Here is a 12,886-nt window from a genome sequence, read left to right on the forward strand (position 1 = left end):
TTATGAACGCTTGAGGAGAGTATCACGAATAATGTAAATCATGAGTGATTTGAGTTTCAAGCCTGGGAGTCTGGGAGAAAGGGCGCCATGATTAGAATGTCAGCAACTCATAAAAACAAAAGTAAACAAATGGGACCTAATGAAACTTAAAAGCTTTTGCAAAGCAAAGGAAACTACAATCAAGATGAAAAGACAACCCTCAGAATGGGAGAAAATATTTGCAAACGAATCAACGGACAAAGGATTAATCTCCAAAATATAGAAGCATGCAGCTCAACATTAAAAAACAAACAACCTAATCAAAAATGGGCAGAAGACCTAAATAGACATTTCTCCAAAGAAGACATACAGATGGCCAAGAAGCATAGGAAAAGCTGCTCAACATCACTAATTATTAGAGAAATGCAAATCAAAACTACAATGAGGTATCACCTCACACCAGTTAGGATGGGCATCATCAGAAAATCTACAAACAACAAATGCTGGAGAGGGTGTGGAGAAAAGGGAACCCTCTTGCACTGCTGGTGAGAATGTAAATTGATACAGCCACTATGGAGAACAGTATGGAGGTTCCTTAAAAAACTAAAAATAGAATTACCATATGACCCAGCAATCCCACTACCGGGCATGTACCCAGAGAAAACCATAATTCAAAAAGACACATGCACCCCAATGTTCATTGCAGCACTATTTATAATAGCCATGTCATGGAAGCAACCCAAATGCCCATCGACAGACGAATGGATAAAGAAGATGTGGTACATATATACAATGGGATATTACTCAGCCATAATGAGGAACAAAATTGGGTTATTTGTAGAGACATGGATGGATCTAGAGACTGTCATACAGAGTGAAGTAAGTCAGAAAGAGAAAAACAAATATATTAACGCATATATGTGAAACCTAGAAAAATGGTACAGATGAACCGGTTTTCAGGGCAGAAATTGAGACACAGATGTAGAGAACAAATGTATGGACACCAAGGGGGGAAAGCAGAGGTGGGTGGGGGTAGGGGTGTGCTGGATTGGGCGATTGGGATTGACATGTATACACTGATGTGTATAAAATGGATGACTCATATGAACCTGCTGTATAAAAAAATAAATGAAATAAAATTCAAAAATTCAGAAAAAAAAAAGAATGTCAGCAACTCAAGCAGTTTAGATATTTTTTAAATGGTGTTTGGTTTTAGACATGTTTTCTGTAACAGTGAGCACAAATCCAAATGGTTGCAGGTGGCAGGGAGGTAAACAAATAAAAAAGCTGCTGGACAGAAGACAATAGAAAGTGGGAGCCATGGGCTGGGCAGCTTGTGAACCATCCATGGGCTTAGCCCCTGCTCAGCTTCAGTCGGCTATTGCCATGTGGGAATGAAGACCCAATATTGCCAGATCTTACAACATTTTATTTAACATTTGTAATTAATTCAACCTAAAAGCAAAGGCCTTTTAAACCTTTCATAAGCCTGTGAGAAAAGGACATTCAAAAAATCAGTGTCTAGCAGCTGTCTGGCAATCTGTAGAAATGTAGAACTGGGAGTCTTGAGAAGGAAGATGGAGTGCATTTGCCATTTGAGATAGTGGGAATTGGTAGGGGAGAATTGGTCATCTAAAAGAAGGGAATGGTTGCAGGCCTGAACTCAGGGGAGGCCAAAATCTAGGGAATGGAAGGAGAGAAAGGAGCCAGCAAAATGGAAAGAAAGAATGGTCTGTGATACAGTGGCAGAATCAGAAGAGCAAAAGTAAAGTCATGGAAGACGACAGGAAATTTCAAGGATAAAATTATACAGCACGTCGAATATCAGACACAGGTCAACATTTGAGAAAGTTATTGCACCTGGATGATGAAGCACAAGTACCCTGGATTTCCCTAAAATTCATCCCTATCATTAAAGAGAAAATACAGTCCTGCTAGAGGATGGTCCCCCAGCAATCCTTTTATATTTCTCTATCTCTCATAGCTGCTGGGACAAGACTTAGCGATTTTGTTGAGTAGACAGTCTTCTAAGACTCTAAGGTGAAATATGTTGCCCCACTGTTGCGAGATAATTCAGTTCCTCATGGTGTATTTAAACATATACTGAAGCCATTCAGGAATGCCTTCTATTGTTTATTTCATTTATTTCCTTAAAAAATTGTTGTATTATTACTGATCTTTTCTGATTTGTGGAGAAGAGAGGTTAGGGTGAAATACAGAGGAAATCCTTTCTCTTATTCTCAAGTTACAGAATCTATGACAACTGCTCATCCCCCAGGATGGACCTAATATTCATTAGCTTCATGCAAGAGCAAATAAAGAGCTCTCAGGTAGCATCGGTTTCTATATTTCATTTCCTTTGTCATCTGACTCCCAAACACTCTTCTCAATTGGTATAAGTAAGAGAAATGCAGGTTTTTAGTTTCCTTGAGAATCTCTGATGTTCATCAGACTGTTTTGTTCTGTTTTGTCTTGTGTCCTAGATCGGTTCCTACTTTGGAAGTGTTTTGACGACAGTTGACATTGATAAAGATTCTAATACTGACATTCTTCTAGTCGGGGCACCTATGTTCATGGGAACAGAGAAGGAGGAACAAGGAAAAGTGTACATCTATGCTCTGAATCAGGTAATGGTAACCGTAACCTGATAACTTTGGTCGAAATCTGGGAGAATCTTTCTTTCTTAAAATTTCAATTAATAATGTTGTTCTAATTTTTCACTTGCTTCGGCAAAAGGAGCAAAGAAGCTTTCAGGGCCAGCCTACCTCACTAACTCCTCAGTCTCTAAACGAACATTTAGAATTCGGATAAAGTAGTTCAAACTGTTAGATATTTTCTGCTTGTAAATGTGAACTTTTTAAAGAGTATATAGAATAAAGATAAATAAATCACTAAATTGCTAAATTCACAGAGCAACCATTCATGAGCTCTGGTCTAGAGGTGGGTCACATTAACAGTTCAAGCTCTATGTGTGTGTGTGTGCGCATGCACGTGTGTGCATGTGTGTGTGTGTGTGTGTGTGTGTGTGTGTGTGTGTAAAGGGGGAAGGGGGAGAGACTGTGGAGAAGCAGTGACTTTTAAGGCAGTGACACCAAAGACTTTGAACAAACTGCTATGGTCTTTGGAATACTTCACTCTGCTACGGTGAGATTTTGTTTTTCTGATCCTAACTTTAGACATCATTTGCTAAGCGAAATAATTCTTGATTTCTTCATTAGAAGAATTTTTTGATGTTTACAGCAAAGTTGGGATGTATCTATTTAGCTTGTTAAATTATTAGAGTCTTTCCCATATTAATTATTTTAAATCATAAATTACATATCTTTCTTCCTATCATCTTTTCGATTCCTCCTGTCAACATTTTTTTGCCCCTGTGCTGTTTTTCCCTTTTTTCCCAAGAAAATCTGTTCCTGTTCATCATTGCTAGCGCTTGCCATCCTTTATAGGGGAGAATAGAGAGAGACTTTCCCAAAAAGCACAATAATGGGTGAAGAAAGGATAGTGACACGAATTGAGGATTTTAAAATTCAGCTCTTCAGCTTTAAAAAGCTGCTGTGAGTTACGTACTCACTTGATTACATTAAAAGGAGAATCCATTAAAGTCCTCAGTACATCATCTTTCCCACACTGCTACAGTCTGTTCTTTGAAATCTCTAACTTTGCTCTCAGATAGACACACTTTTTAAGAAATTTTACAAACTTTACCATTGAGGTACAAATGGTTTTTAGTAGCGCTGATTTAGTATGTACTTAGAAACTTCGCTCTGCTGTAGTAATGACAGAAATCCATAAGTATCCTGTTTATCTTTCTTCCAGACAAGGTTTGAATATCAAATGAGCCTGGAACCCATGAAGCAGACTTGCTGTTCGTCTCTGAAGCACAATTCATGCACAAAGGAAAACAAAAATGAACCATGTGGGGCTCGTTTTGGAACAGCTATTTCTGCTGTGAAAGACCTCAATCTTGATGGATTTAATGACATAGTGATAGGAGCACCCCTGGAAGATGATCATGGGGGAGCTGTGTACATTTATCATGGAAGTGGCAAGACTATAAGGGAAGAGTATGCACAAGTAAGAAATTAAATCTAGAGATCCTTTTATTTAATTATAATTTAGTGTAGCAGGAGTGAATGTTACTGCAATACAACAGTGGTGTATTGTCATACAATCAGTGGCAATATATGGGGTTTTTTTAGCTTTATTATTCATTGAGATAACATTGGTTTATTATATTACACATATATTTCTGATTCTGTGATTCTTGCCCTTAAGTGATAAGTGGGTTCAATACCAATGTCTTGCTTCATGAGTTATTTAATTTTTTTCCTCTGTCTCTTGGGAAACTAGATTTCTAATTCTAAGTTTTCTTTATAGAAGAATTACTTGTAATTTTATTCTTTTATCTAGTTTTTTTTTTTCTGTTGTTATTTGCCTTGTCTCCATGACCTGATCTTTTGAAATGGTAAAAAAAAGCAAAACAGGGGCTTCCCTGGTGGCGCAGTGGTTGAGAGTCCGCCTGCCAATGCAGGGGACACGGGTTTGTGCCCCGGTGCGGGAAGATCCCACATGCCGCGGAGCGGCTGGGCCCGTGAGCCATGGCCGCTGAGCCTGCGCATCCAGAGCCTGTGCTCCGCAACGGGAGAGGCCACAACAGTGAGAGGCCCGTGTACCACAAAAAAAAAAAAAAAGCAAAACGAAAGAACGCTTTTTAACAATGCTATTTAACATCTATAGTGTGCCTGATCATAATCAGAGGATACCCCTTTCTGAGTAAGAGAACAATAATTACATGATTTAGCCAATAAAGGAGATGAAATTGTTTTTATATTCAATACCCATGTTTTTATAATAAAATCACATTAAGTTTATATTTATGAATTAAATTGGTATATTTTCATCAAATAAATTTGGGCTTCTGAAGGTTTATAATTTTCTCCCAAGTAATCCCTCTTGGAAAAAAAAAATCTGAATAAGTAAACTTAACCTGCAGGGGATTTCTTTTGTTCTTGTTTTAAATTTATTGTCAGTTAATGGCTCTAATACATAAATGTAACTTTTTCCTACATGAGAAAAATGTCCATTTACAGAAGTGTTTCATGCATTATAAAAGTAAAAGAGTTTAAAGGAATTCTTCTAATGTAGCTGTCTGTTTTTACGTAACCATAGTTAATTAGGCATTGAACAGCTACTTGTAAACAAAATAGAATTCACTACTTTTCTAGCTTACATAACATGAAAAGAAAATCAGAACATCAATTATTTCTCTTTACAGTTGATTGTTCTTCGGTTCTGTTGTCAATAGAATTCTCAAAATATATTCATGTCTTGCGAAGTTGTGCTTAATTTTTCATAAAGTCATAATGACCTTAATAGTGAAACAACAAAATAAAGGGCATATTTCCGTAATGACACTGCTATCCATTTAATAAGTGATTTGCTTCTGTTAAAAATCGTCATGGTTTTTTGTAACTGGAAATAGGCTGTATTAACTATGGGGGCATGATGGAATCAGGAACTGAAGGAAGGAATTTCTTGTGTTCTACCCCTTTATTCATTCAGTTTCAATCCCTCACATTTAATGGAGTGGCATTTGCAGTAGAAAAAGAAGGATTTTTAAATCATTAGTAGGTAGACTAGATTGCCATAAGCAATTAATTTTGTAAAATGGTGGTAAATCAAGGTGCAGCTTTAAGCAACAAAAACAATAAAGAATATTAGAGTTGAGTTTGTTTAATTATTGGCAAAATGCTTTCCCAAGAATAGGTGAGGATGTGCTCATTCATTTCCATGGTAACTGGAGGTGCTGCTTGTGTATGGAATGGTCCAGAATCAAACTGAATCAAGTCCTCCAGCAACAGTGGGGCTGATAACTCCTGATTTTTTTGCTGAAAAAATAAGGAAATAATTTCCACTGAGCCACAAACATTTAAGCATGAAAAATGTTTCCATCTGGTTTGCCTTATTTTGCTTCTTATTTTATGATATTTAAATGGAAAAACAGGAGGATAAGGAGATCCCGAGTTTAGGGTGTGTCTGTCAGTCGGGTTTCCCTGCCATCAGGTTCTATTAAAATATTATCAGCTTGAACCCAAGCTAAGTCAGGAGGTACAGATGTCAAACATATTATGTATGGTAATGGGCACAGATCAGTCTTCGAGAACTCCATATTCATTGTGCCTTCCCAACATTGTGGATACATGTGAATGAAACTGAGTCTATTATGCTCTTGACTTTCAGAACCACTTTTGTCAGACAGTAAAGATTGCATATTGAAAAATGTATTTGATAGCATGTATTATTTATACCCAGCCTCAAAGTTCAGTGAACCCCAAACTGACCCTAGGATAATTTTGTACTCCCCCTCTTGCTTGTATGATGTGTTTACAGCACCTTTAAATATCTCTGTGTAATGGAATTGAACAGGAACTAGAAAGTAGAGCCAACTACTCATAATGTTTTCCTTGAGGATTGGACAAGATGACGTTATTATAATATTTTCCCCTCTCCCTGGTGTCAATAACCCTGAAATGATTTTGTCTGCACTATAAAAAGAATATCCTTTGGGAATATCTGAGTAATTCCTCTTGTCTCCACATGAGGGGCCTCTTGGGCAGATCTTCCAAAAGATCTCTAATTTTAATTTTTTGTTAACCAATCCAAGTTCTCAGATTTATTTGAAACTGTTTTTGAAGAGACTCTTCTGACATTAAAAACTCTCTGCTGGGATTTTCACAGCGTATTCCATCAGGGGGAGATGGCGAGACACTGAAATTTTTTGGCCAGTCTATCCACGGAGAAATGGATTTAAATGGTGACGGTCTGACCGATGTCACTATTGGGGGCCTTGGTGGTGCTGCCCTCTTCTGGTATGTATTTGAATAACATCCAATTAATATGATAATATTTTCCAAACAGTTCCAGAGCTCAGAGTATGATAAGAATTTATATACCAAATGTCTGTTTCTTTTTGTGCTCCATTATTCAGATAAAAATTATGCAGTTTGGGAATCTGAGAAGTTGATAAATCTTAAAAATAGAGAAACCATATTAAAGGAACAAATAGAATCAACACTTAATTGGGGTATCTATTATGTAATTGTCACTAAGATAAGTATTCTGCTTGGAGGGAAGCATAGGGGAAAAGTGAGCCTCATACAGGATGTATATAAACAAGAAACTTTCCCTAAATTTAAGTTACTTACAAGCTGTTAGCTCTTCATTCATTTACCTAACACATAGAACTAGACATTTGTGCACCATTGTCTGATTATGTTTACATTGTTGGTCAAGCACAGAAGCATCTACAGTAATCTCTTTTCTCAGCCTTTAAAATGCCTGCATCCCCAAATTAATTTCAGTTAACTGTAAAATCCTCATCAATCGTCAGATATATTCATTAATACCATTTTATTAATCAATTAACTTATTAATAAGATAATTTATTAATTAATAGCATTAATAACTAGCTTTAACTAGTTAATAAGACATGATTTCAAAAAGGTTCTATTTGAAAAAATGTGACTAAAAAATGTCAATAACCTTAACGAGAAATTTGTGTGATAATTTTGAAATGTGTTGCAAACTTTGTTAAGACATATAAAGGAAGGATTTAATAAATAAAAAAATATTTATGCCATGTGCCTCAATGGAAAGTCCACATGTTGATTCTTTCAAATTAATCATTAGTTTAGTGCAATTCAGATAGTCTTTTGCCAAACTTGTATGTAGAAGGATAGTAAAGAAAATTGTGAAAGAGGTGAAGATAGAAACTGGAAAATATGACTTTGTCATAATTTAAGATAATCCTTAAGAACTAATGGTCAAATAAAAGTTGTACACTAAACTATACAGAGTAACCATTATGTTTTTTAAAAAATATTTTTAACTGTACAGTAGAGGGAAAGGAAAACTGAAAGGTGATGCCTAGGAGGGGAGAATGCTGGGCAGCAATGGCTGTGACTTTCGGGGGAGCCCACCCGAAACCAAGGCTCCAGACCAGAAGTCACCAGTTTCGGGAACAAAGAAAACATTTAGTTTTTGTTCGAACTGTTAATCCTGGATTAATTCATTAAGATAATCTTTACCCAGGAATATTTATTGTATTCACCCCTGTATATTAAAAAATATACATAGGTTTTTTTGTTTTGTTTTTTGCGGTATGCGGGCCTCTCACTGCTGTGGCCTCTCCCGTTGCAGAGCACAGGCTCTGGACGCGCAGGCTCAGCGGCCATGGCTCATGGGCCCAGCCGCTCCGCGGCATGTGGGATCTTCCTGGACCGGGGCACGAACCCGTGTCCCCTGCATCGGCAGGCGGACTCTCAACCACTGCGCCACCAGGGAAGCCCAAAAAATATACATACGTTTTAAGGACGATTTTTATTCTCCAGTTTTGTCTCAAGGGCTTCTTACAAAGCCCTGAAAACTTGTTTCTGGCCTTTCCTGTCCCCAGTCAAGGCTTTATCATCGAGGGGCCAGAATGACAGACTTGGGTCCCTGTTGTCGCCCAGCAAAATGGACTAAACCAGTATACTGCAACGTGAAAACCAAGATTTTCAATGCTGAAGGAGGCATTGAGAGTGGATATGGATGGCAGGTGATAAACATAGGCCCACCCAGCAGTCAGGGACATCCAGGAGCAGATGGGAGAACCCCATCCTGTGGGTAGACTGAGCCACAGACACTGTGAAGATCTGCGTGGGGCAGAGAGGAGATGTGGGTAGGGGAGTGGTCAAGGCAGCCTCATGCCCAGAGGATCCAAACTTCCAAGCAGGAAACTAGACACGCTCATTCACTCATTCGTTGCTGGTGAAACAGTAAACTGGTTAAAACGCATTAGCAGGCATTTGTCACTGAAGTGTTAAAAAGCCTTAAAATGTTCATACTTTTTAATTTTACCTCCTAATAATTTTTTAAAGATATAGTCTATGGTTAAAGATGTATGGTCTTTAGACTAATCACAATGCTGTAGGTTATAGATATTTTTTTGAAGAAGGTAAGATAAATATCCAGTAAGAGAGGTTTGAGTAACTAGATTATGGTTCATGCATATGTTGGAATCGTATACTGCCATTAACAATAATGTTCTCAGAAAAATAGAAATATTGGAAGGTTGTTTATTATATTATGTTTTTAAAGTACTTATGCTTGTATATGTATATGGGCCAGTGTGTGTGTGTGTGTGTCTGTGTGTGTGTATACTTATGCATGTATATGTGTGTATGCATCTCTCTATATACAGACGTACATATATATGTATATGAATGGTGATTATTGTTGAATGATAGAATTACAACTGATTTGTATTTTCTTTGTTTCCTTTACTATATCTTCTTTGTGTAAATTGTTTTAAAAGAAAAATAACTATAATTTTTCTTTTCAAACGCAGAAGCATAAGCAGGGACCTATGTATTCACAAGATACCTAGCTCTAAAGAGCCAGTCTGGTTACAAGGCAGAAACCAGATAACAGTGTTCAACAGTTATGCTGGCTTTATTCTAAGGCATTAGCGTCAAGCTCCGTATACTCTGCCTAATTTTGTATTACTCTGCTCTCACTTCAGATTACTGGAAATCACTGGGCTTTGGAACTAAAAAGACTGGGTTTAAAATCCCAATTTTGCCCTCTGAACAGCTTTTGACCTTGGATAAAACATACTTGATCTCTCAGAGCCTCAGTTATCTCACATATGAAAGAGAGATAATAACATGTCTTGTTATGAAAGTTAATTTAAAATTTAAATGAATAATAAATAGCATGTGTGCCTAGCACAGCGCTTCAAATGCTATTCTGCTTCTCCTTCTCAGAAACAGGGACAAGGCTGAACCTACAAGAAGAACAGACAAGTATTAATAGTGCAGAAACGATGTCCAGGGGCCTCTGGACTCTTTCCAGATTGGGAGCAAACTCAAAAGTGCCGAAAATACGGTTTTGGTTCTAAGGTTGCACCTGGTTGCTTGGTTTTATCTCTTTTCTATCATGGGCAATATGGGTCTTTGGCCTATAAATTGTAGGGGATGAAAAATAATTTTGCCTTTACCCTTCTGAGTTCTTGGCTGAGATGACTGTAGTAAAAGAAGACAAATAAGAAAAAAAAAAAAAAACCCAGAAGTTTATTAACACGTATACCTCATGTATACATGGGAGATCCCAGGGAAAAATGAATAGCTTCCCCAGGTAGCTTAGCATTCACACTTCAAAATCATCTTAATAGGGAAAGGGGAGGGGGCTGTAGGCCTCAGGGGAGAGTAAATGATTTTTTTTAGGAAAGATGAATAGGCCCTCAGGAGAACAGATGGGAGGTAAGATGGTTTGCAACAAAGTTTGTCTGGGTGTGGTGTCCACTGCAACCTCCTCTCTTGTAATGAGTCGATTTTCCCTGGTTGATGAAACTCCTGGGTAGAGATTTATGACAACTGAGTTTCTTTTGGAGGATCTGTCTTGAAGTAAGTAAGTAGAGTCCAGAGGAAGCCTCTCCCTGCATGTTTTGGGTTTTAAGTGCCTGCAGCTCAAAATCAATATCCCAAAGCGGCGTGTTTGGGGGTGGCCTGTCCTAAACTCCTATAGCCGTATTTTAGGGTTGCATATTCTGCTACCCTTCAGAAACCAAAGCCTAACATGGTTCCAGAATAGCCTGGGTGCCTTCAGAACATCGATTCCAATGTCTTCTATATCAAAGATTCAGGAGAGAAGGGAGTCCTGAGAGCCCACGCTGTACACCAAGAAGAATCCTCTTGGGTGCCCTCACTTTGCACTGCCAAAATGATGGCATGCATTAAATGTAAAAATGTGTGAGCCATCACCATGGCTTATGTGTTTGCAGGTCCCGAGATGTGGCTGTAGTTAAAGTGACCATGAATTTTGAACCCAATAAGGTGAATATTCAAAAGAAAAACTGCCGCGTGGAGGGAAAGGAAACAGTATGCATAAATGCCACAGTGTGTTTTGATGTGAAATTGAAGTCCAAAGAAGACAGGGTTTACGAAGCTGGTAAGTGTCGTATATACAGAAGCACTTTGGGGCAGGAGGACAACGTATTTGCTCCATGATGAAATCCAGTGAGATATTTTTTTTTATTTCCCTCGATGATAGGAATCTGCACATCACCTTTGCCCCTGCAAACAGGTTGAACCTTGAAAAAAATTCTATTGCAGAAGGAATAGGTTATGGAACCCAGTAAATTCTGGAGCAGAAACTACATGCTTATATTTGGTGGCCTTCCGCAGCTGGATTCCATGTTTCCCCTCTGGCTCTCCTATTGACTGTGAACAGTCAAGTGCTAAGGAGAAAGAAAGAGACACCAGTTGAGAGGCAGAGTTGGAAACTGGGCTCTCTCCAGTAAGACTGGTACTGCAGAGGACCTGACTGCCCAGCCACCCTATCTTCCTGAGATTCCTTTGCTCCAGTCAGGAGGTGACCCTGGTTTTTGAGTGTCAGACAGATTCCGTGTGTGTTCTCAGGCACATCACGTCAGCCTGGGTATCCGCCTTTTTCCTGCACTCTACAATTTCTAAAGCGGTTTTTAATGATACTGAAACGTGTTGGAGTCAAAACTATGAAGGCCATTGGCTGCCAAAGAGTAATTTACTCTGCAAACCAAATACAAGTAGAATGAGAAAAAACCCTCATCCTTAAAATCTATTTTTCTAAATTTTTTCTACATGTGCATGTTTATGATCTGCAGTGGACCTCTGACTGGAAGATAAATGAGGTATAGGAATGTAAAATAACAATTAACATTTTCATATGCAACATTATTTGTCTTATTTTTGTGTAGTAATTAAGCAATCAAGTAAGAAAGATTGTTGCCTTCATAGAAAGTATAAGGTTTCACTTGTTTTGCTCGTTGTGGTATGCTTACTTTGTTAAACTTATTTATTAGGCTTATATTATTATATCCTTTGAACATAGTCTAAAATGACATTTTTTATAAAATAGGTTAAAATGTCACTAATGTATTTTTTTCTCTATTGAAATACAACATAACGAATATTCTAATCAGGGATCCAACATTTCTACACTAAAAAAAAAAAAAATTAAGTGAAAACCCAGTAAACATAGGCATGGACAAGAAATTAGGTGGTATGTAGGGGGGGTGTGTGTGTGTGTGTAAACATACATATACATTTTAAAATAAGCGTAATTAAACATTAAAAGCCTTGTGAACTCAGAAAGCAGTTCTATAGAGTTCCTCAAGGTTATCTTCGTGACTGCAAATACATTGTATTACAGTAGTATGGATATGCTGAATAACAGAGAAATTTTGTCGACTGATTGCCCAAGAGATTTTTCTGTAATGTTAATTTAATGAACTGGATCATATGAAAATCACCTGAAATGAACATATCTGTCAATTATTCTTTTTTTATTTTTATAGATATGCAATACCGTATCACACTAGATTCTCTAAGACAGATATCACGGAGTTTTTTCTCTGGAACTCAAGAGAGGAAGATTCAAAGAAACATCACAGTTCGAGAATCAGAATGCACTAAGCATTCCTTCTACATGTTGGCAAGTAAATCATATATAATAGCTGCCTTGTTCCAAATCAAAAATGAAGTATAGATGTCTTATTTCAAGTCAGTCAATCTTACTTTTATTTCAAAGTGCAAATCATGAATTAAACTTTGTTCACTTTTATCAGAAAATCACAGGTCTGATTTTCTAATTTCCAAATACATTTCATAAAACCATCTTTCATCTTCCCTGTGTATGCTATCAAATATCCCTATATTATGGAACATCAAAAGGCACAGTACACCAGTTGATAGAGACCTTGTATTTCATTCATTTATTCATTTCATTCATTCATTCTTTCTTTCTTTCTTTCAACTTGAACTTTAACAATAAGTTAGAATCTAACTCGTTGAACTTTTGTGGGCCTTGTCCGTCAGAAGTGCTTAAA

The 12,886-nt window shown here is 37.4% G+C and overlaps 1 protein-coding gene across 1 annotated transcript in view; it reads left to right on the forward strand.

Annotated features, from left to right (window-relative positions):
• Positions 1-12,886, forward strand: part of ITGA1 (integrin subunit alpha 1) — a 165,985-nt gene that overhangs the window by 123,509 nt on the left and 29,590 nt on the right. The window contains exons 13-17 of the mRNA XM_060142938.1: positions 2,463-2,606; positions 3,796-4,053; positions 6,718-6,848; positions 10,802-10,968; positions 12,356-12,492. Of these exons, the coding sequence (XP_059998921.1) occupies positions 2,463-2,606; positions 3,796-4,053; positions 6,718-6,848; positions 10,802-10,968; positions 12,356-12,492 (837 nt within the window). The remainder of the gene's footprint in view (positions 1-2,462; positions 2,607-3,795; positions 4,054-6,717; positions 6,849-10,801; positions 10,969-12,355; positions 12,493-12,886) is intronic.

The sequence above is a fragment of the Lagenorhynchus albirostris genome, chromosome 3 (assembly GCF_949774975.1).
Source record: "Lagenorhynchus albirostris chromosome 3, mLagAlb1.1, whole genome shotgun sequence".
In the NCBI taxonomy this organism is placed as follows: domain Eukaryota; kingdom Metazoa; phylum Chordata; class Mammalia; order Artiodactyla; family Delphinidae; genus Lagenorhynchus; species Lagenorhynchus albirostris.